The sequence below is a fragment of the Carcharodon carcharias genome, chromosome 2 (genome assembly GCF_017639515.1).
Source record: "Carcharodon carcharias isolate sCarCar2 chromosome 2, sCarCar2.pri, whole genome shotgun sequence".
NCBI classification, from domain to species: Eukaryota; Metazoa; Chordata; class Chondrichthyes; order Lamniformes; family Lamnidae; genus Carcharodon; species Carcharodon carcharias.
In genome coordinates, this window is record NC_054468.1 from 40119416 (window position 1) to 40147058 (window position 27643).

At 40.2% G+C, this 27643-nt stretch overlaps 1 protein-coding gene across 1 annotated transcript in view; it reads right to left on the minus strand.

Annotated features, from left to right (window-relative positions):
- Positions 1–1006: 1006 nt before the first annotated feature.
- LOC121271826 (endothelin-converting enzyme 2-like) overlaps positions 1007–27643 on the minus strand; it is a 138463-nt gene continuing 111826 nt past the window's right edge. The window contains exons 12-19 of the mRNA XM_041178127.1: positions 26068–26166; positions 11856–11933; positions 10109–10212; positions 8940–9050; positions 8767–8834; positions 7655–7845; positions 2267–2362; positions 1007–1356 (exon numbers count right to left, since the gene is read on the minus strand). Of these exons, the coding sequence (XP_041034061.1) occupies positions 1180–1356; positions 2267–2362; positions 7655–7845; positions 8767–8834; positions 8940–9050; positions 10109–10212; positions 11856–11933; positions 26068–26166 (924 nt within the window). The 3' untranslated portion in view covers positions 1007–1179. The remainder of the gene's footprint in view (positions 1357–2266; positions 2363–7654; positions 7846–8766; positions 8835–8939; positions 9051–10108; positions 10213–11855; positions 11934–26067; positions 26167–27643) is intronic.

Consider the following 27643-nt stretch of genomic DNA (forward strand, 5'->3'; position numbering starts at 1 on the left):
TCAGGGTAGCAAAACACAGTCATTTTTTCATATTTTCCAAAGTGTTTGAATTTTTCCACCTTGTTTGGTCCCCTTGCATACTGTTATTTTAATACCAAACATTCTTCATTGCCTTCTACTCTTTATGACCTTCTATTTTTCCATTATTTTCTTTTTTAACTTATAGGATCTTTTAAAGGTTCAGTTATTTTTGGGTGCCTTTAAATGTTTTCATATAGTATGCAACTTCAAAATATTAGATTATCATTTTGCAAAGGTTAGGAAGATGTTTTAGCTATTTATGATTGTTAATTCATTTGCTTTTAACAATGATGTTAAGTTTGTAACTTACATTTCTTCATTTTAGATATGAAGTGTGGCTTTTAGAATTCTTATTTCCACTGTTTTATCACAGCCTGACTTTGAGCACAGAAGTACAAAGATCTGTAACCCTCCTACCTACAATACTACCACAGTGATGCAAACTACCAGTATAGCTTAGCCTCCCCTGCCTGTTTTGTCACGGCAATAGCAAGGCTGATATAATAGAGACAAAGTGGATTTCAGTACCTAAGCTCTTCCACTGTAAATAAATTATCATGATGGGCTAAGATGGTTATTCAGTTTCAGAATGTTTGCCATAATACCTAATTTACAAAGGCAAAATACCATTTATTTTCAAGTTATTTTGGGCAATTTCATTTTTGCATGGCACTGTACAAATAGGCTTAAGACTTATAACACAGAACATTTCAAAATTCACCCCCAAGTGTGCCAATCACCCAGGCTACAATTTTCAGTTGATGGTACAAAAAAGCACAGCGTCAAGCTGCTTTGTAATGATATGAATGCTGTTACTCTGTGTGGGAAACAAGCATGACTCTACAACCCATATGCTGGATCATATACATCTTCTAGCACACAACAAAACATTTCACCCTTATCTCCTCCTCAGAACTAAGCTATAGATTGTTCTACCATATTAAGGTTTTGTGTGCCACAGGATAGTGAAACACGCAGACATTTATTATGTATGTTTAACATTTAATAATCTTTTAACATTTGTGGTACAAAAAAGTGCATGATATAATGTATGTTTTCTTTTATCATGATTTCCTCTTAGGTCAGTGTTTCAGTATAGCTTTTCAACTTTCCGTGAAAACTATCCAGTGTAAAGTTCCATCATTAGGACATTCACAACTACCACACTTCACATTGTTTTCCAGGATTCATTGGAGACCCCATTGGACAACTGAAATGTTCAGCAAAGTCTTTGGAATTTGATAATGTTCCAATAACCCGAAATTTGGCTGGGCTATGTGGATCTGTAATAAGGCCTTCATGTGCACTCTCTGGTGTACGCACTGAGCACCACACCTGTTAGGGTAACAGAAATTAAATCTATCAGTTACATATCTATCACCAAAGAAATTAAAAAGGCAAACAAAATAATAAAAGTACTATCATCTTGCATTACAAATCTTTTAACATTGATCATTTAAAACAATTTCACAGCAGAAATTTTATAACTGTCCATTAATTTTAATTACTATCATATTGGAATTACACTACTTGATTGTGATTTTACAAAGACTCAGGTATTAATGTATTTGCCAATTGCTTTTAGCCAAAGTTTACATTTCTTCTTACTTCACTTTGGACAATATTAAGCGTGCCTCAGTTTTTCACTTAAATACAGATTTGCTTCTGTTTTTAATCAGGATATTCAATGTAGCTGGTAATGTCAAAGCTTTTTCAAATCCCTTTCCCTCACAGTTGAAAATGGTAAGTGCTCTATAGATACCTCTTCAACTGATCCTTCCTATCCCTGTTAGAATAGCTGACAGAACAATTGTATACCTTAGACAGCATAATTGTGAAATGGTGTTATTTTTAAACAGGGTTTCAAAAAAAGATACTCAGGGTGGATTTTTGAAACATTCAATAAGATGATTTAAATATAGAGAATAAAATAAGTAAATCTTGTAAATTTATTGACTTTTCACAAAAGTAATTTCATGCTGTTATGATCCTGGCTGAGGTTACCATGGACAAGCCTGATCCCAGGGTGGAACCCAGCTTGATAGATCCTAACTTTTATTTGTTTGTTTAGATATGTGGAGAGGGGATACTGAACAGAGTCACCAGAGTCAACTAATGGACTTTTAACAAAAGAATAAAACATTTATTAAACAAGAAAAGATTAACTATATTACAATACTCCTTCACCCACAACTATACCTTTACAGATATATACAGATTTGTAAGGATAACCCAAGCAACATACTTGTGCAAACCCTACAAAAAAGAGCTGGTGGTTGGTCAAGTCAACAGCAGGCAATACTTTTTCTTCTCCATTCTGTTTCACCCATGTTTTGTAAGCCTGAAATTTGTATGGAATAGAGGTAAGCTTACAAGCAATTTACAAATTTGTCAAACAACATTGAGAATATGAACACGTACAGGAATGTAAGTATTTAGGAAAGAAAAGCTAGATCCATACTAGATTCATTCTCCCCTATTCAAAAATGCACGCTCAAGACATCTGCCCTCTCTAATGCCAACTGTCTCCCATTTCCATTTATCCTCTAAAATCTTTGGATATCTCCAAGCCCTGTGCCAATCTTGTCCAAAACTCCCTATTTGAATTCCTTCAGTCTGGCTTCCAATCAGTTCACAAGTCACTATATACCAAGCTGTTGTCCTTGCCATTCTCCTATGTGGATCAGGGTTGTCAATTTGCCACTGCCATCACATCAAGTGACTTGACCTTTTCCACCTGTGCTATGACGATATCATTGGCATCAAGTTTCAAAACAGGGTGCATAACACTGATGGCTTCACGTTGTTATGATCCTGGCTGAGGCTACCACTGGACAAGCCTGATCCCAGGGTGGAACCCAGCTTGATAGATCCTAGCTTTTATTTGTTTGTTTAGATATGTGGAGAGGGGATACTGAACAGTCACCAGAGCCAACTAATGAACTTTTAACAAAAGAATAAAACATTTAGTAAAAAAAAATTAACTATATTACAATACTCCTTCACCCACAACTATACCTTTACAGTTATATACAGGTTTGGAAGGATTGCCTAAGTTACAAAAACTATCTTATACTCTAATGTTCACAGTAAGTACGGCGACCTGTGGTCAGACACCCTGCACTCTGAAACCAAGTGACAGATGCCACCCTAGACAGTTGCTATGGCTCTCTCCAGACACTTGTGACACTGTGAGCCAACTAGTCTCACTGAACTTTGTCCTTCACACAAGGGTTTCCACTTTCCAAGAATTCGCCTTGGAATCTTCTCCAAAACTGGCACTTTCTCTCAGACAACTTCTGCAAGGGTTCACCTCCAGGGTTTCGAGCTCTTCTTCCGATGTTCCTCTCCCCTGGATCACCACATGCATTCAAGCTGTCTTCCGCATACTCTCTCTCACCAACTCAGCTGTCAACAGTACACCACTACTTTGTATGTCCATAACTGAAGATCTGTAATTCTTTGCAGTCTCTTTGGACCTTCCGTCCTCTTGCAAGTGGTTCTCACTTTAAATCTGCTTCCTGCAGGTTTGTAGCTAAATCTGAAGCTTGGGACCTTTCTCTCTGCCCCTCACTCTTAACAGGACCTTTTCCAGGTTCCTGTCCTTCCCAGTGACTAGGAGGTCTGCTTGGGACTTTCTCCTGTTCCACTCCTGAATTTTTGGGAGTTTTTTAACTCGGAAATCTGTCCCCTTTGCTCCAGTCTCTCCTGACAGCTGTCTTCAAAACCAACTGAACTCAAACAGCTTCCAAATCAAACTGCTGTTTCTAGTTCCTAATGTGTGTCTGTGGGAGTGATCTGCCTCTCTGGACCCCTGTTGCTATGCAACAGCCCAGTTTCTCTATTCTTGTTTGTTTAACTTAGCTGCAACAGACGTAAAACTGACTAAAAATGCAGGCAGCTTTTAAAGTGAAACTAAAACTCAATTTGACCTTTTCTTAACACAGAGATACAGAAAAACAAATCAAACTTAAACATTAAAGCTAAAACTCACTACTGACACCCACACTGACAAATATAACTTACTTTAACATAAAGATTCAGTTTCATCAGTCTGGACATGTGATTAACATGTCTGATTGTAGAATCCTCAATATTTCAAGTTACAGTCCGGATATTGTAACGGAGGTGGGCAAATGAAATGCAATAAATTCACATTAAAGTCACCCAAGTATCCTGAAATATTATCCTGGATACTTGGGAAGATACAACCACTGACAGACCATGAAGGCATCATGCCTACCAGGTCAGTTTGAATTAATCTGAGGCTGCAAAGTTGAGATCTGGCTGCGGAAACAGCTGGCATACAAGACAGCTCATCTATCCACCATATTTGGTTGGCAATGCAATGTGTATGACATCCAGGAGTGAGTTCTAATCCCATGAACAAACTCTCAGCCATTAAGACTAACTTATCAACCTGACTATTGTCATGACAGTGGGTTACAACCCAAATTACTTATGGGCATATTGAACTTTTTAAGGAAAACATGTGTATTTCAAAAAAGGACATACAAGCAAAGACACTGAACAAGGGTTTGCTGGGAATGTAAAGTAACAACTTCCTGAAAAATTTCTATGTGGATTATACTTGACCGACTAGTCCAGAGAGACCATGAATGTCACACCTAAAAAGGTGTTAAGGCCTACTTCAGACAGAGACACTTAAAAGGAAGTGATGAAATTCAAAAGACTGAACTTTGATCTCCTGTGGTTGTGGAGACAATGAAGACTGATTACCACATCTCAGCAGAAACCATCTCTTGTTGAGCTACGTCTCAGAATATAGAAAGGATCTGAATTGAAAGAAAATGACTCTGGGCAAAAGACATGCTTGTTTATTTTTCCCCCTTCCAGGAAAATACAAGGAAATGGTTTAGAAAGCTAATTGCAGACCTGATCTTTGTGTTCTAGTTTGGTGTGCTAGTGAGAGTCACAGCAGAAGATTGACCAGGCACCCCTTTGCAGTTTGAGGGCAAAGGCTCTCACCTCTCTGTTGCTGGGGGCAAGTCAGCAAAGCCACATTCAAAAAGGAAATAGGACAGCTTCTTCAGCTAACCTGCAGAACCAAGTGTTTCCAAACTAACTGCTAAACTGCCAAAGTCAGCTCTACTGGAATCACTCAATTTAACAGACACAACATTTTGCCATCTACACCTCATAGACAAGCCAAAGACCGATTCATATATCTCTTTTAACTTTTATTTTTTGACTCAACATCTCATTTCTGATCTGTGTGTATACGTGTTGCATTTTTATTATTTTTTTTCCTTGGGTTTTTAGTAACTAATAAACTTACTCTTTCCTTGACTCAAGAAAACCTGGCTAAGTTGGCTCCTTCTAAAGCATAAATACAATTGGACTGAGAAAATGTATCCACGAGGGAAGGGATCCCTTTCAAATTAACCTTGTTGTGACAAACCTAGAGGGTTGAATAAAGAAGGGGAGCCAGCTCATTCCTCCTTAACCGGGAGCATAACAAAATTGGAAACTCATTCGGGAAGTTAACAATTTAGGATATCTCATCTGGGATTATAACAAATTTGGGGGACCTCGCCCGGGGACTGGTCATAACACTGTAGACTCCATCATCACCCTTCTTGTAGGAGAAATCAGTGCACAAACACTGGGAAAGGTGGTCACTTCTAATAGCTCCCACAACCTTTGTTCTCCTAACCCATTTCGGAAGGAATCCTTAAAGCCTCTGGAAAGGCAGATGATGGGGGAGATGCAGAAGGCAAGTGGCAATTGTAGTTCATTGTTGCATTTAGCTTCACTTCCTTCTCAGCCTAATGCATTGCATATAATGTGATAATCAAACGATAATGTCATTCCTACTCTAACTTATTTCCTCAACAACCCATTCTATCTCTTTTTGCTGTAGATATGCCAACCCAACAGATGTTCTCTATCTGTAATTCCAGCTTTAAAGAGTAATAGGCCAGAAATTTGTCTTAGGTGGAAACACTGAGCAGGTGGCATCACATCAGCTGCCTGTTATATGCTACTTTTGATATTCAGCTCTATTAATGCAATGGAAGTGAAGATTGGGTGAGCAGTAAAATGGACAGGTGATTTTGTGCCACAGCCCAAAAAGAATTTCCACTGTTGTGTATCTGCTCTCTTAGAAATTGGGGGGGGGGGGGGGGGGGGGGGGGAGAGCGCTGGTGGTGGTGGAGGCAGTTGTATGGGGTTGGGCGCAAAGCTGATCAGCGTCCCCCAATCGGGGCTGCGCTGCCATTTTACATGGGCGGGCCAATTAAGGCCCGCCCAGTATGACATGAGTCCAGAAGTGCTGAGTGCTCCCTGTGTGGGCGAGGGGGATTCCCTGAGTAGGAGCTTGCGCTCTTTCGCGCATGTGTGTGATCACAGAAATTTAAATAAAGGAAATATTTTAAGACAGATCCCCTCACGTGGGTCAGAATTTTCCCCATTTTGGGGGGAGGGTTGTGCAGGTGCAGACAGGAGCCCAATAGGCACTCCCGATCAGGTCCACGCTGCCATTTTGCGTGAGCGGGCTAATTAAGGCCTGCCCAGCATGACACATACCCAGAAGTGCTGAGCGCTCTCTGTGCGGGCGGTGGAGGGGGGGTGATAATTCCCTGAGTCGGGGCCTGCAATCTTTCACGCATGCGTTAGTTTAAGTTTTCTAAAAGCTAAATAAAGGAAAGAAAATATTTTAAGACATGTCCCCTCATGTGACAGTGTCACATGAGCTGGGACATGTCAAGGAACATTAATGAAAAACTTAATTTAATTTATAAAAACTTCATGAAACCTCACCCCGCCCGTGGATGAGGTTCCATGAAAAATGCGAAGGCCACCTGGGCTCTTCACCTGCCCGACAACCTTAAGGTTGGACAGGCAACTCATTTAAGTATCTTAATTAGTTTTTGAATAGGCCTTAATGGGCCTTTGACAGTTCAGCGGGCACACAGCCAAGTCAGCTGCGTGCCCGCCAAACTGGAAATCCAAATGACGCACAGTGACACTGGATGTCACCGCGAGTCATTTTATACATCGGCAAGTGGGCCTCACCCCTGCTTGCTGACCCGAAAATTCTGCCCATGAGCTGGGACATGTTCATGAATTTTGATTAAAAATTTTATTTAGTTAATGAAACCTTATCCCGACCGTGGATGAGGTTCCATGAAAAATGTGAAGGCCGCCTGGGCTCTTTGCCTGCCCCACCAACCTTATGGTTGAACGGGCAGCCCTGTTAATTGTTTTAATGACTATTTAAATGGCCTTAATAGGCCTTAGTCGGCTGCGTGTCCACCGAACTGAAAATCTATAAGACGCACGGTGACGTCAGGACGCCTGCCCAATATCACCGCTGGCCCTCACCCCGCTCGCCAACCCAAAAATTCTTCCCTTTGTTGTTAATTCTCCCAAACATTTCCTACTTCACATTTCTCTGTAAAGAATTGGATTTGACACGTATCTCACCATTCGTTTAAACTGTCTTTCTGCTTTCATAATGGATTAATGAATGCTTAAATTGTACTTTACTAAACACTTTCAGAGAATGAATTTTATGTAAGCAATAGGTATGTTTACAAGGTATCAGTTGTTTCACATTTTTAAGTATAAATATATATAGATATATATATGGAAAAAATGATCAACCTACATGATAAGCAGCTTTGAGGCCACCATTGTCTGCAATGTTTTCGCCCAATGTCTGCTTTCCGTTGATATGTTCTCCATTTACTGTATACTGGTTATACTGGTTGACCATACACTCAGTTTTATTCTTAAAAGTTTCAACTGAAGAATTTTGCCACCATGGTTGTAAATTACCATCTTTGTCATATTCCCTGCCTGCACAAGAAAAGTTAAGAACATAAGAGCATAAGAAGTAGGAGCAGGAGTAAGCCATTCAGCCCTTCGAGCCCAATCCAGCAATCATTGAGATCATGGCTGATCTTCTACTTCAACACCATTTTCCTGCACTATCCCCATTGTTGTTATATAGAAAACATCAACAAAACATCACACAATTACTACAACAAAATGCTGCCACCTTGCAATTCTGTTCTTTTACGTGTCAAGAAATTGGGACAGAAAAAAATCCTGCCAGATTTTGCTCTTTGCTCACTAGTGAGAGCTTCTGATTGGAAGAAATTTCTTCCACCCACATCCTGTCCTAACATTATATTTATAATTATCTCAGCTGGGATCCCTGGCTTCCTTGTCAGTTACACCTCTCATTTGGCAAACAACAAGGATGTTTTGCACAAAGATGTACTTGCCATTCAAGTTTGGACCCTAATGCTTTTTACAATGGTGATTAATTCCAGATGGATCAATTGCCAATTTGAATATGAGGCCTACCTACAGCCAAGTGGTTATGGTACTGGGTTTGTAACCCCAAGATCAAGAGTTCAAATCTCACAATGGCAAACTATGAAACAATGTAACTTCATCTGAATAGAACAGATGGAAACGTGTTTGTACTCGAAAGAGTTACAAGGGAGCAGCAGCAATGGATGATTTTATTACATAAATCTTTTGTGAGCTTAGCCTTTGCTATCCACTATGGAGAGGTGCTGTGCTGCTCCAATATTATTTGGGGCCAAAGTGCCATGACTAGCATGGATCTCCACACCTAATACTTAAATAATCCCATTCTTGGAATTTGAGATGGGGTCATGGCAAGGCCATATAGGCACCACAAGTTTATGCCTGCAGAGTTACTGCCATTATGCTGCTGGAATTTCTGGGCTTGGATCTATTGTGTACCTTGGTCATCAAAAGCATGTGTTAATTCATGACCCATCACCACTCCAATGCCTCCAAAATTCAAAGATCTATTATTAAAAAGAAACAAAATATTGGTTATTTGATCTGATCTTTATGTGATTGACATTAAACAAAGATAGCAAGTCACAGAAAACACAAGGGGAAGTACTTACTTCGGACTGCTTCTGGCATAGAACGGTGCTTGCAAAATACCAGCAGGAAAGACTATCTCATTTTTTGTTGGCAGGTAATATGCATTTACTGTAGGAGGTGTCATGCTCCATCTATAGAAGGAAAGTACAGGAACCACAGTTAATTTCTGTATATTAATGTACAATACCAGTTACTTTCAAAGGAGAAAGCACTTTATTTATTTACATATTACTTTACTGCATCTTTCAGAAATGTTCCAATTGCTCTAGAGAATTAATTACATTGTGCAGCGATCATAATTTTGGTAAATTTTGTATAGGTTACTTTTCTTTAATGAACATTTTGAGAGATAAAATTTTGTATGCAAGGGGACTTTTGATGTCATGCAAAAAGATATAAAGATCTCATTTTTAGAAACACATCTTTATAAGTCACTCTCAGGGTGCATCCTGAAAAAAAAAGTTGCCTGAAGTTCAGTCTTCTAATTTTAGACACTTATTCCCATGAACAAATTCTGTCAAAACATCTTTATTTATTTCCAGCTCATATATTTGTTTAAATGTTAATGCAGAACTTAAAACAGTACTGATGACATAACAGTAAAAGTTTCACAGAAAATGTATTCAATATTTAAATTGCTTCAATAAACATGAACATTACTTAAACCCCTGACTTATATCTACACCTTGCAATATATACATGCAGGTGCAGATTTTATGAAACTATGCTCCTTGCACCTGGAGTGCATACTGGAAATTTGGGTGTGCGGGTCAGTGGACCCTACAGTAATTTCTGGCCATTAAAACATACAGAAAATCCTGCAGGGCCCACTGATCTCCAGAGCTCCACAGTGCTCCCAGCACATGAATCTGTCAAATCTATTCCTGTAATATTCTTCATAGATAAACAGCACATTGAAATGCCTCAGCAACTTTAAAAATCTTCAGTTTTATCAGAACATTTTCTGCAGAAAAATTACAGATATTACAAAATGTTCTGTATGTCACATTTTCTTGGTTGCAGTATTATTCAAGCAATCTAGTTAATTAGAACACAATTTAAAGAAAAGATTACAAGCAAAAAGGAACGTCTTTACTGATAGCATTCCTTACATGTTATTTTCTCCCATTTTTATACTTAAAGAAATAGTATTGTCATGGAAGGTGAACAGAAATTTCAGAACACCTACTGATCTCGGTTAGGTGTTTTCCGAAGCTGGTCAGCCATAATCTTGGCTGAAAAGTTGTAGAAATTCAACATATTTTGAAAGAACGAATCCTCTGATACTTCATACTGGTGCAAAAATGAAAAGATGCAAATTACTGGAAGATGATAAACAAATTTGAAGAATGATGCATGTTAAATTTAAATAGAAGTAACCTTCATTCGTAATTCACCAAATACCATTGACAATTCTTAAATAGTAGGGCAGATAATGTTGTCCTGAGCGGGGCCACTGAGACTGTTGGCTCCCCAGGTGCTGCATACACCTTCATCCCTATGTTGATCTCGCACATAATGAGAAATGAACTCGTTTGAATATTTTTATTGCACTTTGGTGTGCCAAGGTGGTTGGGGCCAAAAAGTTGGGACCTAACTGACAGTGAAACATTACCATTTGAGAAAAATACAGTTAAGGATATACATCTCCTTTCAGAGTTAGGCATTGATGACTCTGTTAAAGTCGAGGTAGTAAAGTGCTCCTAAAACAAAGGGAAGGCTCCAGGTCTAAAACTGCAATATGTTTAATGAAATACTTTACCACCAGCCCCTGCCCTGCATAGTCATTCAGCTGCACACAGTTCTTGGTGGAGCATGCTATTGGGATGCTGAAACAAAAGTCTTTATTTGTTGAGTTTTGTGTACAGTCAATGTGCAGGGTCTTAACATCTTAAGGGGGAAAAATTTGTTTGCACATTGCCACTTCCGCAGTCCATGGCAGTGCTTGCCCCAGGGAATTGACATAAATCTGGGTAGCGCTGCTACAAAAAAAAATTCTCCCACATAGTATTTCTCAAATATTTTTCATTGCCCCAATCAGACAGTAAGCTTTAGGCCTTCAAGCTAAATAATAAAAGGACCTCGGTACTCAAAGTACTGAAGCTTTGTCGGATTCACTGTCCCTTTAAGTTGTAGACAGAAAATCTTGGGAGCACAATGAACATTGCAATATTCCTGAAATTTGAAAAAAGCACGCAGAAACAAAGGAACTACTTCTGAAACATAAAATAGTGTTTCTCACTTTTGTCATGATTTGTACTCAAAGCTTGGCTTACCTGTGGTAAGTAGATGACAATTTTTTAAAAATAAAGCTATTTATAAGGTGATCAACACTGTGCAATTCTGGATTTGCTAACAAGATACTTGTATATCAATTCACACATAAGTTGGTTTAACATGCATAAATGCAAATTGATATTCTATTTCGTGCTGATAAAATTGAATGGAAACGTCCATATGTATATCAATATCTGGCAGCTTTTTTAATTGTACGTTTAGATAGTTGTAATTTTAAAACATTATCAAGTCATAATTGTGGAAATAGTCAATAAATGTGGTCATTTTCAAAAAAAAAATTTTGCCCATGGTTTGTACAACCACCTGCATTTACAATTGGTTGTGAACCATTGTTCAAGGTAGCAAGCAGTTTTCTATATATAAAAGCATAACTGCCATCTAATTACAAATCTCACAGAAACATTACATTGGTTCTGACCTTTCCCCATTAGCCAACGTCCATTTTGTTTAGTGAGATTAAGTTAAATATTCCTAAGGGCCATCAGACTGAATAAACGCTGCATTATTTACATAGAAATCTTTTGCGGACAAATTGAAATGTTTTGAAGACAGAGTAGTGCAAAGCAAAATAACAAATAAAATCAACAATGAAAGAAATTGGTTGTGTATCTCAGTCCTTTTAGGATATATTTACTCACGCCATCATAAACTTCATCCAGCTCCTTTGTATCTAAAATGAAATCTGGAAAACCTATCATGTCATAGATGGCATCAGCCTAACACAGAAGAGAAAAAAAAAAGCAAAAATGCATTAGTCAAGTCCTTGATGACATACAATGAAGTGACAATTTAAAACAAGTTGCAAACAAGTTCCAAAGTGTAGGAAATTGTTGATAGTATTTGTGCTGTCTGCCTTTATGAATAGAAAGGGCTTCCGTTCCACCTACGTACAGCTGCATTAAAGTTTTTCCATTACTGGGTTCTTCCAAGTGACAACAAGTATTAAATATCCAAGCCTGAAATTTGTATGTGCAAAATGCAAGGGCCTTGCATGAACACAAAGAATCACACACATTAATGCTTGCTAACCTGGCAGCTCTCATGATTTGTTCATTTTGTGATAAGCAATGAAGACCCCATTATTTGAAGGGTTGGTAAGACTGAATTAGTGACCAACAGGAGACAACTGTTGCCCTGGCAAATTAACTATTTGAATGAGGCACATGCAGCACTCAGGTCTTGATTTAGCATACCATTGAGATGCTTAAACAAAGTTTTATATGTGCTGACATATCTGAGGATGTATACAGTTCAGCCTGACCAAGGTTTTCTGCTTTACTGTGGTTTGCTGTGTTTTATCCAGCTTCACCCTGCAAAGGAGCACTGCCCAGGAGCAGAGTTAAGAGGAGAATAAGGCTGAAGTAGTGGCAGAAGAGGAAACTGTCCAGGAAGCTGTTGCAAAGCTTGAACTGGCATCCACACAAGGGCAAGAGGAGTCTCAGTTAACAGAATACCATTTCATTGATACACCTTGGAAATTTAGCAAAAACGGGGGCCCTGATCTAAATGCCAGCTGATACTCTGTAAATTACAAGAGCCTACACTTATATAGCATATATAAATTTCCCAAACTGCTTCACATGGAATGGTAGGTTGAAGGGCGTGCTATGTGACAGAGGGGATGGTTGAAGGAGGAAGCAATGTTGATAGGCCCAAGAAAAGAATATTCAAATTCTCTTAATGGTGAAGAGGTCAGGCACTTGGGAAAAGTTGCTCGAAATCAGTCCAGGCATCTCCCAGTGACTAGTATTCTGCATTGTCTGTCTCTTTTCCGAGCTAGCAAAAGCAATTCCATGTACCTGATAGCTAAAGGTTCATTCACTTGATCACCATGGCAAGAAATTTTAGGTCGGCGGGCGGGTGTGCGCCTGACCCCATCGGGCGTGAGATGGTGTCAGATGAGTGTCCCGATGTCATCCTGCGCTCGCGCGATATTTTGATCGGCGAGCGTGTGCAGAAGTCGGAAGCCTGCCCGCTGACAACAAAAAGACCAATTAAGGTAATTAAAGTTGCAATTATCTTTAGTTTTCCATTGCCCGTCCAACCTTGTCGTTGGCAGTTGGGCGAATCAGCCAGGGGGACTTTGCTTCAAACCTCATCCATGGGTGGGATGAGGTTTCCGTGATGAAATAAAATAGAAAGAAATTTCTGTGCACAGTATTTTCAGTAGCTAAATTTTCAGGTGATTTATAATGATGCATGGACACTTTCTTTCAGCTTCTGAAACCTTTATTTTTGATTTTTCAGGTCTTCAGCTCCCTGAGGCAGCTCTCTGCCTTCAGGGAGCTTTCATTCAGTGCTCCCCACCCCAGCAGTGTTGAGCATTTCAGCGCACATTTCACGTTGGCTGGCCATTAATCGGCCAGTCAACGTGAAATCCTGGTCAGGGGCCAATCGCGGTTGGCGGTCCATTCCGCGGCTTATCCCAGACCCGCTGATCCCGCTCGCCTGCCCACCTAAAAATTGTGCCATATGCGCACCGGCATGTAAAGCTAGAGGATGTGATAGGGATAGAGTGGGATGAAGCATTCAACACTTAGAAGCTTTTTAAAAACTAGTAGGGCATGTTTTCTTTCCAGTGAATCGTCAAGGATAGAGTCACTATGGGAAGAATTTCCAGGTCGGCGAGCAGGAGCGGGGCCCGCTCTCCAATGCGTTAAAATGACATGCTGTGATGTCGGGTGGGTGTCCCATCATCACCGTGTGTCATTTAGATTGGCTGCGCGCCCGCCGAACTGTCAAAGGCCTATTAAGGCCATTAAGAAAGTAATTGAAGTAGTTAAGAATGCTGCCCATCCAACCTTAACATCGACGGGCAGGCGAAGAGCCCAGGCTGCCTTCATGTTTTTCATGAAACCTCATCCACGGGCAGGATGAGGTTTCATGAAGGGTTTATTAATGAAATAAAAAATTTTCAAATGTTTGATAAACATGTTCCAGCTCATGTGACGCTGTCACATGAAGGGACATATCTAAATAATTTTTCTCTGTCTATAATAAAAACTTTCATTCCAAACTTAATCTCCCTGAGGCACAGATTTTTGCGCTCTTTTGCGTGCACGCAGGGTGGGCCTTAATTGGCCCGCCCACATAAAATGGTGGGCCCCAATCAGGTTCATGCCCGCCCCCGCACACAACCCCCTCGACGGGAGGAAATTTCTGCCCTATAGGTCTTACTGAACTTGGAGCAGTCCTGAAACTTTCTGCAGGTTCCAATACAATAGTTCAAAGCTACATGTGTTATGGCTAATTATTTGATAAGCCATTTTTAATTTTGCAGAAAGTTATTTTCTGCAAAATAGATTTACAATCATAGAATAGTTCACTGAATACTAGCCAAATAGTTTGTTTAAAGAAACAGTCTTTTATAAGTTCAGCATTAGGGTTGGATGTAAATAAATTTGGGGAATACTGACTTCAAATATCTTTTAAAGCACCTAACCTTATCAAATCTTTATTCTCTTAGCAAAAGTATTAATATGAAGGGTAGGTGAGATGCAGATTTGAGGTTACTATCAGATCTTATTAAGTGTGGGAGCAGGCTCAAGGGGCCGAATGGTCTACTCCTGCTACTTGTTCGTATGTTCAAATGTATTTTTATACAAATCAAGCTGTACAACAAACTATGCTAAATGGAACATTCTGAAACAAATTACAATTGCTACAAGTTTGTCATTTTTTGTTGCAGTCTGGATATTGAAAACAAAGCGAGTGAAGAGGCAGTCAGGAGTCTGAAAACAGCGTAAGAGCAGAGCAGTCGGGAGAGTGAAAACAGCACGAGTAGAGAGGCAATTGGGAGTCTGAAAGCAGCATGAATAGAACGGCAGTCGGGAGTCTGAAAACAGTGTTAGGAAGTAGAGACGGTTTAAGTTATATTGGTGTATGTGTTAGGTGTGAGTTTTAGCTTTAATGTTTAAGTTTGATTTGTATCTCTGCATCTGTGTGTTAAGGAAGGTCAAATTGAGTTTTAGTTTCACTTTAAAAAGGTGCTTGCATTTATGAGTGTTTTTACGACTTAAGTTAAGCAAACACAAGGGTAGAAGAATTGGACTGTTGCCTAGCCACAGGGGGCCAGATAGGCAGGTCCCCCCTCCCCCACAGACACACAGAAAAACTAAAGAAACAGCAGTTTGTTTTAGAAGTTGTTTGAGTGCAGTTGGTTCTGAAAGTCGCTGCCAAACAGAAGCAACTTGGAAGGGACAGATAGCCAGTCCCAAGCTAAAGAAAATACCCCAAAAATCCAGGGGAATGGAAGAGGGGAAAGCCCCAAGAAGACAGTCTAGTTAAAGGAAGGACAGGAACCTGGAAAATGTCCTGTTAAGTGAAGTTAAGAGTGAGGGTCAGAGAGAAAGGTTCAAGCTTCAGATTTAAAGAGACAAAAGCTGCAGAAAGCTGAGTTAAAATGAGAACAGCTTGCAAGAGGCAACAAGGTCCAAAGAGCCAACTGAAGGTCTCTTGTGATACAGTGGTGTATTGTTAATGCTGAGTTGATGAGAGAATGCGTGGGAGACAGCTTGAATGCACGTGGTGACTCAGGGGAGAGGAACATCAGAAGGACAGTTCAAAAGCCTGGAGGTGAACCCTTGTGGAAGGCGTCTGAGAGAAAACGCCGATTTGGGAGAAGATTCCGAGGCAAGGTCTTGGAGATCGGAGATTGGAAACCCTCGTGTGAAAGATGGAGTTCAGTAAGACTGAACATTGTCACTGTCATTATGACAAGCGTCTGGGGGAGTTGAGGAGAGATGCATGACATCTGGTTAAGGTGGCATGTGTCACTTGATTTCAGAGTGTGGTGTGTATGTATATAAATAATAGGGTGCCTATTGGTACATGGACTATATACTTTGTCCACAGTAAGTACAAGATTGCTCTTGTAACTCATGTTATCCTTATAAATCTGTATATATCTATAAAGGTATAATTGTGGGTGAAGGAGTATTGTAATATAGTTAATCTTTTTTGTGGAATAAATGTATTATTCTTTTGTTAAAGTTAATCAGCTGGCTCCTGTGAGTAGCTACTCTCCACATATCTAAACAAACAAATAAAAGTTAGGTACCACCAAGTGGTTCTCAGTGGGGCATCATAACAACAGCAGAAGTGGACAGCCAATCGGTGTTACTCACAATAAATTCTTGTGGTGGACAAATGAATCCAAAGCTCGTTATTTTTTTTATTTCAAGCTGGTTTATTCTCCATACAGCTCTTCAATGCTAGAAACTTCCTAATAACTCCAACCCGGAGTGTTCCGGCTGTTTCTGCTAATACTGTTTGGATGGGAGAGCCAATGCCCATCAACTGTTTTAATTAGCAATTGTCTTTAACAAGGTAATAGCCATGCAATGTGATTACTGATACATTGACAGGTTGCCCTCTTTTCTTTTTAAATTAAAGCTTTGAAAAATTAAAGAACATTATTTTCGAAACAATCAGAAGGAAATGAATTCATGTATTTTCACATTTATAGATCCAACATTTTCTTTACCAAATATATGTATAAATAATTATAAAGCATCATTATAACATAAGATGCCCCTCTTCCAAAACATTTAGTAAGTTCTTAGAGCAGGCATTTATTTTTGTATAAGTCTGATTGTTGGTGACCTGTGTCAACCCATTGTATCTTAGAGATCTCTCCTCTCTAACAATTCTTCTATGCTAGCTAGGTCTATTCTTAGCCACTTTTCAGTGACACTTTTCATTGAATGAACATTATCCTGGCATTATCCCAAAGAGACCAATTGTCAACATAACATTCTATGGATAAACTTTCCTCATATTGCCCCTTATATAATATTTCTGTCAGTACATTGGATAAGTAAACCCCCATATCAATCGCTTCTACTAATGTCAGATTTTCAGCTGCTAAGGTGCTTTTCATTACCCTTTTTATTTTCTTGGCCACCCAAGCCAGCAGGCAACATTTATCATTCTTTCCCACCAAGAATATGATAAACCCTGCAGTGCTAGAATACCCATCTGGAAGATTGGCATGTGAAGCATCACTAAAAATGACCAAACTCATATTTTCCAGTCCACCCAAGGCTGGAAACTTGAGTGTGCATCTTTCAGAATTTAATTTCTTTAATGTTTTCTTTACTCTCAGAACTTCCTCAACTGCAGCATGTTTCATCATAGTACTCAGCTCCAACACATCATAACTAGCATCAGGTATAGTCTGAGAGCACAACCAGTTCAACTGCCCAATCAAACTTCTCAATTGTTCTGTTTCTTCTTTGGAAGCAGGATCCTTTTTTTGTGAGGTTCCAACCTGACTTATTAGGATATGATTAACATTTTCTAGATAAGATTGTTGATTCAATGTCACTCCTAACTTGCTCTGCTTAATGTCTAAACCTTTGTATTTAAAGGCTCCTGAACCCTGACTTCTGACGTTGAATTCCTCCTTTATCTTTTCAATTACCCATTGCTCAAATTCTACAGTGCCTCCCCCCAGGAAATCATCAACATGGATGAAAAAATTCCAGCTAGTTTCTCCTTATGGTACCAGTTGAACATCGCGGGCTCTGCCTTTAACTGAATGTAACCTGTTTTCAACAGGACAGACCTCTTGCTGCATCATTCAATCCATAAACACACTTTGTTCAATTGCCACAGTTTTCCTTCTACATCACTGGCTTCTTTGGGTGGTTTAAAAAAAAACTTCCCTTTGAAACTTCTCCCCTATAAAAATGCAGCCAACATAATTCCAAAATAGCTTAAAAAAATCTTCAAACTCACTTTCCCTGCAGTAGGCGAGTCCATACTAATCCCAGAGTCTTTCTTCAAAGCCTCGGGCTATTAATCTCTCTTTAGCCTTATTCTCTGGGAGTACCTTTTCCATACAGATCCACCTGTGAGATAAAGCTGACTTGTCCTCCGTCAGGTATTTCAATATTCCTTCCAACTTGCCAACTCTTTGTTTGGTTTTCCGGTTTATTAGCAGCTACTAAAATCTCTCGGTCATAAGAACTTCTATTTCTATTGACATTCTGAGCTTGCTGTCTAGTCCTCGCTAAGCTACGGCCCTACTCCCATTCCTCCAACTTTCTGAACTACTTCCAAATGATCTTTCTACCATGTGAGCAGAATCCCATTCTCAAGTCCGTGAATTTTTTCTGGGGTCACGACCACTTTCTGGTCCACTGTCAGAGCTTACACCACGCTTTCTGGATTTCCACATTTTTACCTCCCAATTTGCTAATCGATAGGTCTTGTTTCCTGTCCATTTAGCTAATGTTTGTTTTTACCAGTGGCTTTTCTTGCTCTCCCTTTGATGGTGGCGTCCCTGCACACACTGGTCCCTTCTGACATGTATGTTACCTTTGTTCCTACTTTGGGTAGTGTCCTTTTGGACGAATAGCGTATCCTGTACTTCATGTGTTATTTTGTTCATTGTCAGTCAACCCTGTATCTGCCATAGTTTGCTCCTCATAACTGCCCAGTGTGTGTGTATGTGAAGTGCATGGTGCCTCCTTGCTTCCTATGTCCTGTTCAGCACCTGTAAAGGTATAATCAGTGCCAATTAACCTTGAAGAATATACCCTAACAGTATGATTCTGTGTTGCATAATTACTACTTTTCTATCACTTCCTATTACATTGCCAGGTCCTTTCCACTCTTTCCGGTTTTCCTTTTTGTAATATACCATGTCTCCTTGTCTAAAATGTATTCCCGATGGTCTTATGCAGTGTCATAGGGCTCGGCAAATTTTTTCCGAAGCCTCAGCTTTAATGAAAACTTTTCTGCCCGCATGCATGGCATTCAGATGAGCAGAAAAAGTGGAGCTAATGCTAGTCCCTTCTAGAGCAGGGGGAGCATCTGACAACACCAAAGGCAACTTCAGATTTCTTCTGTACACCAACTGGTACAGATTGTACCCCTCTACTATTTACAAAGAGTTCTTTGCGTGCACCGCCCATGCTAGCGCGGTTTGCAGTTTGCAATCTGGTTGATCAGCCAATATTGTATGTAACATGTCCTCCATTACTGCATGGTTCCTCTTACAAAGATGATGGGCTCTCAGCTGCTTCGTGCATAACTATGATGTTTAAATTTTCGCACATCTCAAAATTCTTCACTGGCAAATTCCCCACCATTATCTGTCAGAAACTTCATTGGTGTTCCTAATCCTATTCCTACTCGTTTCTCCATGACCTTATGGACAATGGTACTTTTGTCTTTACTACGTATTACAGTGAATAGGCTAAATCTGGTTGCCATGTCTATGAAGTGTAGTAAAAAAAAAATCCCTATGCTTGTCCCAAACTTTTAAGTCCATTGCCACTACATCGTTAAATTCCCTGGCTAGTGACAAGCTCACAACAGGACGCAGTGGGGTCTTGCAATATTTAAGAAAAATTTCACACTGAGCAGTGATTTGCTCAATAAGGTCATCGTGTCCTTTATCAACCAATCCTGCATCTCAAATTAGAGTCTTCCTTTTCTGTAGCGCCGGATGTGCAAACTGTCTATGTAACTTCCAAATGATCTTTCTGTCCACCAAATTCTTATCCCCAGCAATTAACAAAACTTCATGACCTTCTTGATGAGAAATCTCTGGCATTCTTAGGGGCAGACAGTAAAGACTTGACCGAGTAAAATGTAGATCCACATTTTTCCCCGCACATGACCGCTCCATCATTCTTCTTGCCTAGTGTCATCTGAGCCTTTTTCAATCACAGATCAACTTATCAATAGCGGTATCTCGCTAGAAACCACATCAGTACTGATAAACAGGCTGATCCCTGCTGTCCTACAAGGGGGGAACCGCCCTTTAGGAGGATGTTAATATTTTATCATCTCCCAAACTGAAGCAGGTAGAGCTTTCATATTCCGAGAACTTCCACCAGTCTGCCTCATTGAGACACCCCAGATAGCAGTTAAGCCAGTCTACGCTACACACTATAGAAGTGCAACCAGAACTGCACAGTTGAAGGAATTGACCATCAAGATACTCATCATTGGATCTAAACTCTCAGTGATCAATACAATTCCATCATGGCAGTCACTATCATCATTTCAGTCTCAGAAGAATCAGCCTTGTGGGTCACTTCAAAAACACAATTCTTTCGCTGTGGGAAGTTCATCACGTAATGATACCGGGAATCACATTGAAAACACTGATTAATCATTCCCCGTGCATTTTTTGGGTTTAAATGCTCACGGTCACCATCCCAGACGTGTTTTGTCCTCACTCTCAAATTGGCTGGGGTTATGACCATTTTCAGATCTCCTGTCATTAACCCCGTCTAATATTTGGTTGATCTCGAAATTCGGTCACCATAGGATCCTCCATCCTTTGGTTTCACGGAATAGTTGTTCGTATTTGCTAAGAAAATGGCTGGGTACGACTGTTTCCCCAGAAATTTTTATAGGGAAGCAGCCATTTGATCTAGGGAGAGATACTTTCTCCTGGAATTGTACCCCTGTTAGTACTAAAAGACAATCAACGTGGGAAATGCGAGCACAGTCCAGTAATTTAAATGCCAATACTGACTCCAGAATTTCAAGTTCAAATCGCTGCAGTCTCCTGTACCACTTATCAAAATCAATGATATATTCTTCCATGGAATGATCATCTAATTTCCTAAATCTCTCAAAGACTGTCCAAGTTTCATATGCTTCCACTAACTCACCCTTTAAATAAAACTTATCCAAAATTGTAGCAGAAGTACCAATCCCTCCATGATCCAAATCATCCACTTTCCACTCTGAAAATACCTTACTCCTCATCTTACTTTTGGCTGGTGACAATTACGCCAAAGCCATACTTTGCTTCTTCCAGGGTATGGAAGTAACCCAAGTCTACATCTCAACTTCAGCCTTCCATTGCTGATATGGTTCAGAGTCAGAAAAAATTGGTGGATATTCAAAGCTTGCAATTTTGCACCGTCCTTCTGCTATTCTGCAACTTAAATTGTCAGCAATAGTACACTTCTTTTCCCTCAGGGGATTGAGACAAAAAGCTTCATATACAGCAATCAATCACCAAAGCTTACAGTTCATCCTCTGCTACTATGTATAAATGCTTATGGTGGATGAATGAATCCACAATAAACGCTTATGGTGGATGAATGAATCCAAAGCTGTTTATTTTTACTTCAAGCTGGTTTATTCTCTATAACAACTCCTAAGTGCTACAGACTTCCCAGTAGCTTCCACCCAGAATGTTGCAATTGTATCTTTTTATACTGTTTAGATGGGGGAACCAATGCCTATCACCTGTTTTAACTAGCAATTGTCCTTAACAAGATAATTGCCATGCGGTGTGATTACGGATACATTGACAGTCAGGGGGCTTGGCCTAAGTAGCCAAGTGGTTATGGTACTGGGTTTGGAACCCCAAGACCAAGAGTTCAAATCTCACAATGGCAAAACTATGAAAAAAAAACTTCATCTGAATAGGAACAGATGGAAACGTGTTTGTACTCGAAAGAGTTACATTGACAGTCGGGAGTCTGAAAACAGCACAAGCGGAAAGGCAGTCAGGGGTCTGAAAACAGCAGGATTGGAGAAGCAGTTGTGAATCTAAAAACAGCGCGAGTGGAAGAGGCAGTCGGGAGATTGAAAACAACGCGAGCGGAGAGGCAGTCGGGAGATTGAAAACAACGCGACTGGAGAGGCAGTCAGGAGATTGAAAACAGCACAAGTGGAGAGGGAGTCAGGGGTCTGAAAACGGTGCGATTGGAGAAGCAATTGGGAGATTGAAAACAGTACAGTTTTTAAAAAGTGACATCACAGCAAAGAAGCAGTTTGGTTGCAGAAGAAGCTAGCTGTCTGATGGTTAAGGTTTATTCTGTTCCTAGGATTTAAATTAATATAGACACTGTAAGTTGTAAGTTGATGTAATTTGATTGGCCAATAAGTGCTTAGTCTTAGGGACAGTGTTAACAGACAGCTTAGGACACAGGAGTTAGGGTAGGTCTATAAATAAAACAGAACTAAACTTTAAAATAAAATAATTAAACACCTAAAACGCATACTAGTGTAGTTAAGAAATGGGTAACTTTTAGTTGTCAGTGATACTAGCATTTATTAAGCACAGCAAATAGTAGCATACATAGGGATTACCCTAAGTTAATCAAGAAAGTAATTAAATTAAATTAACCTAATAACATAAGTAACAATGGCAGGACAACTATTATGTTGCAGTTGTGGAATGTGAGAGCTTTTGGATGCCAAGGCAATCCATGACAAACATGTCTGCAGAAAATGTAAACAGCTAAAGGAATTCTGGATCAGGATGATTGATCTGGAAGCTGAACTGCAGGCACTGTGCAACAAAAGGGAGGGCAAGAAATACCTAGACACTTTGTTCTAGAAGACGGTCACACCTCTTAGAAGAGGGTCATCTGTTTTGTTCAGCAGTGAGGGACAGGAGGATGTGACTGTCAGTGAGGCAGGTAATGGGACCGAGCAGACAGTAGTGGAGGAGCCTCAGACTTTGCAATTGTCTAACAGGTTTGAAGCGCTCACAAACTATGTGGACGAAATCAAGGTCTATAAGGTGGATGAGCAGGCTGGCCATGGCATGTGGTACAGGAAGTCATTCAAATGGGGGGAGCAAATAGGGATGTATTGGTATTGTAGAATGTATTGAATGTAGAGGACAGTATAGTGAGGGGCATTGACACTGTCCACTGTAGCAAAGAGCGAAAGTTCTGAAGACTATGTTGCCTGCCCAGTGCCTGGGTTCGGGACATCTGCTAAGGGCTAGAGCAGAACTTGCAGTGGAGGGGGGAGGATCCAGTTGTTGTGGTCCATGTAGGTACCAACAACATAGGTAGGACAAGGAAAGAGGTTCAGCAGAGTCAGTATGAGGAGCTAGGCACCAAATTAAGAAACAACCTCAAGTAATACCTGTCCCACCCTCCTCTAACAGCTTATATTTCACCTCATTTTTATTTTTCTTTAGTTCTGATGAAGAGTCATACGGACTCGAAACATTAACTCTGTCTTCCTCGCCACAGGTGCTGTCAGACCTGCTGAGTTTTTCCAGCTACTTTTGTTTTTGTTTCAGATTTCTAGCATCCGCAGTATTTTGCTTTTATCTCACTGGGGCACTGACCAATACTGGGGAAAGTGGGGGCTATATCATTGGGACCGTCTATACCTGAACCATGTCAGGATGAGTGTTCTTGCGAGGGCAAGGGATCAAATGTAGGCAGAGTGATAAAGTAAAGAGTAGAGATAAGGTAAGAGAGGATGGTATTAATTGGGGAAATGATAAACAGACCATGATAGGAAGGGACAGAGAGTACAAGCCTAAGAGTAAACCAATAGATAAGGCTAGAGGTTACAAAAATAATAAAAGGACAAAACTTAAGACTGTATCTAAATGCATGTAACATTCAAAACAAGACAGATGAACTAATATTGGAAATAGAGATAAATAAGTATGATTTAATAGCCATTACAGAGACATGGCTACAAGATGGGATAGATTGGGATCTGAACATTGAAGGGTATGTAATTTTTGGAAGGATAGGGAGTTACCATTGATCAGAAACTGAACTGGACATATTAATACTGTGGCTACAAGAGCAGGTCAGAGTCTAGGAATCCTACTGCGAGTAATCCATCCCCTGACTCCCCAAAGCCTGTCCACTATCTACAAGGCACAAGTCACTTGCCCAGATGAGTGTAGCTCTAAGAACACAAGAAGCTTGACACATCCAGGACAAAGCAGCTTGCTTGATTGGCATCCCTTCCAGAAACATTCACTCCCCCCACCACCGATGAATGGTGGCAGCAGTGTATACGATCTGCAAGATGCACTGCAGAAACTCACCAAGGCTCCTTAGGCACACGTTCCAAATCCACAACACTGTCATCTAGAAGGACAAGGGCAGCAGATGCATGGGAACACCACCACCTGGAAATTCCCCTCCAAGCCACTGACCATCCTGACTTGGAGATTATCACCATTCCTTTACTGTCACTAGGTCAAAATCCTGGAACTCCCTCCCTAACAGCATCATGGGTGTACCTACACCACAAGGACTGCAGCGGTTCAAGAATGCAGCTCACCACCACCTTCTCAAGGGCAATTAAGGATGGACAATAAATGCTGGCCTAGCCAGCGACGCCCACATCCCGTAGGGGTGGCTCTGTTAATTAAAGACAACATTAACACAACAGAGAGGAATGGCCTAAGTGCTGGAAACCAGGATATAGAAACAGTTTGGGGAGAGATGAGACATGATAACAAGAAGTTGCTTGTGGGAATGGAGTACAGGCCCCCTAACATTAAAATCACGCAATAAGACAGGGTATCAAAGAAGAAATGGTGGGAGCTAATCTGAAAGATACGGCGATTATCATGGAGGTTTTTACTCTATATATAGACTGGAACAACCAGATGGGCAAAGGTAGCATTGATGAGGAATTCATAGAATGTTTTCAGGATAAATTCTCAGATCCCACATTCTGGAGCCAAGCAGGGAGCATACTACACTGGACCTGGTATTGTGCAGAGATGGGATTAATTAATGACCTCATAGTGAAGGCGCCCCTAGGTAGCAGTGATCATAATATGATTGAATTTTACATTCAGTTTGAGGGAGAGAAGTCTGAGTCTAACACTAGTATTTTAAACTTAAATAAGGGCAATTACACGGGCATGAAAGCAGCGCTAATAAAGTGAACTGGCAATTTAGGTTAAGGGATAGGTCAATAGAGATCCAGTGGCAGGCAGCTAAGGAGATAGTTCAGAATACTCAGAATAGATACATTCCAACAAGGAAGATCCACCATCCGTGGTTAACTAAAAAAGTTAAAGATAGTATCAAACTTAAAAAGCATATAATTGTGCAAAGATGGGTGGCTGGTCAGAAGATTAGACAGAATATAAAAAATAACAAAGAATGATTAAAAGATTAATAAGGAGGAAGAAATTAGAGTACGCGAGAATGCTGGCTATAAACATAGAGACAGACAGTAAGGGTTTCTATTGATATTTAAAAAAGAGAAGAGTTAACAAAGTGAGTGTTGGTTCTATAAAAAGTAAGTCTGGGGAATTAATAGTGGAAAATAAGGAGATGGAGAATGAATTGAACAGGTATTTTGCATTGGTCTTCACAATAGAGGATACAAGTAACATCCCAGAAATAGCTGTAAATCAGGAATTGGGAGGGAGGAACTCAACAAAATTACACTCATCAGGGAAGTGGTACTTAGCAAATTGTTAGAACTATGGGTTGACAAGTCCCCGGGTCCTGATGGATGTCATCCCAGAGTCTTAAAAGAAGTGGCTAGTGAGATAGTTGATGTGTTGGTTTTAATTTTCCAAAATTCACTAGATTTGGGGAGGGTTCCATTAGATTGGAAAATAGCTAATGTAACTTCTTTATTCAAAAAGGGAGGGAAACAGAAAGCAGGAAACTATAGGCATCTGTCATAAGGGAAGATGTTAGAAACAATTAAAGATGCTATAACAGGGCATTTAGATAAATTCAAGGTAATCAGACAGAATCAACATGGCTTTGTGAAAAGATGAATCCCTGGCTATGATGGATAGACAAGAATGGAACTAGGTTAGTGCAGCTGAATGACAGTGGAGAGACATTGGAAGAGGATGATGCAGTTAACCGTGTTAAAAGTTGCAGACAGGTTGAGAAAGGCAAGGAGAGATAGTTTACCACTTTCAACTAAAGAACTGGAAAACGAAGAAAACTACCTTTTATTCTTTATTGAAGGTAGTGCCATTAGCAAGGTGCCGTTAAAACAAAGTATATAACAGATATAACAGGCTATTATTTCTGTAGGTTATCAATTACAACATACTAGTTCTGTGTTTCAAGAAGTTTGAATTCTCTAGGAAAGCTGAACAATTTAAGAAACATGAACCTTTTCCTTAGCAGCTTGTCGGGTCTTGTCATCCATCCATGTAAGCTTTTCCAAACCGTCTTTAAATGCTGTTCGGATTTCATTGATCATTTCTTCTGCCTGGATGACAAAGCAGGGAGACAATTACACAACAGGCTAAATCATTGAATATTGAATGGTTACTGCACGGGAGACCATTCAGCCAATCATATCCATGCCAGCTCTCTGCAAAATCAACTCAGCTAGTCCCACTTCCCAGCCCTTTCTCCATAGCCCTGCACTTCTCTCTTCAGGTTCTTTTTTTATATCTGTTCACAGAATGTGAGCACCGTTGGCTGGGCCAACATTTATTGTTCATCCCTAATTTCACTCATGAATATGGTGGTGAGCTGCCTTCTTGAACCGCTGCAGTCCATGTGGTGTAGGTACACCCAGAGTGCTATTAGGAAGGGAGTTCCAGGATTTTGATCCAGCGACAGTCAAGGAATGGCGATATATTTTCAAATCAGGTTGGTGCATGACCTGGAGTGGAACTTGCAGGAGATGGTGTTCCCATGTATTTGCTGCCCTTGTCCTTCTAGATGGCCGAGGTTGCAGGTTTGGAAGGTGCTGTCAAAGGAGCCTTGGTGAGTTGCTGCAGTACATCTTGTAGATGGTACACACTGCTGCCACTGTGCATTGGTGGTGGAGGGATTGAATGTTTAAAGTGGTGAACGGATGCCAATCAGCAGACTGCTTTGTCCTGGATGGTGTCGCGCTTATTAAGTGTTGTTGGAGCTGCGCTCATGCCTTTATTTATAAACTCCAGAGTCCTGTATGCCTCATTAACCAATTTCTTAACCTCTCCTGCCGCCTTCAACGATTTGTGCACTTATAGCTCCAGGTCCCTCTGCTCCTGTACCCACTTTAGAACTGTTTCTTTTATTTATATTGGTCTTTTCACATTGTTCCTAACAAAGTGTATCACTTCACACTTCTCTGCATCAAATTTCATCTGCCACGTCTCCTCCCATTCCCCCAGCCTGTCTCTGTCCTCTTGAAGTCTATCACTATCCTCCTCACAGTTCATAATACTTCCAAGTATTGTGTCATCTGCAAATTTTGTAATTGTGCCCCACGCAAATCTAGATCATTAATATAGATCAAGAAAAGCAGTGATCCTAATACCAACCCCTGTGGAACCCCACTGCATACCTTCAGTCAAAAAAAACTGTTTATCACTACTCTATATTCAGCTAATTTTGTATCCATGCTGCCATTGTCCCTTTTATTTCATGCGCTTTAATTTTGCTGCTAAGCCTGTTATGTGACACTTTATCAAATGCCTTTTGGAAGTCCATTACACCATTACTTTCATCAACCCTCTCTGTTACCTCATCAAAAAACTCAATCAAGTTAGTTAAACATAATTTGCTGGTTTTCCTTAAGTAATCGACATTTGTCCAAGTGATTGTTAATTTTGTCCCAAATTATCATTTTAAAAGCTTTCCTACCACGGAGGTTAAACTAACTGGCCTGTAGTTACATTTTTATTTCTCCAGTCCAGTCCTTTGGCACCAACCCTGTATCTGAGGAGGATTGGAACATTATTGCAAGT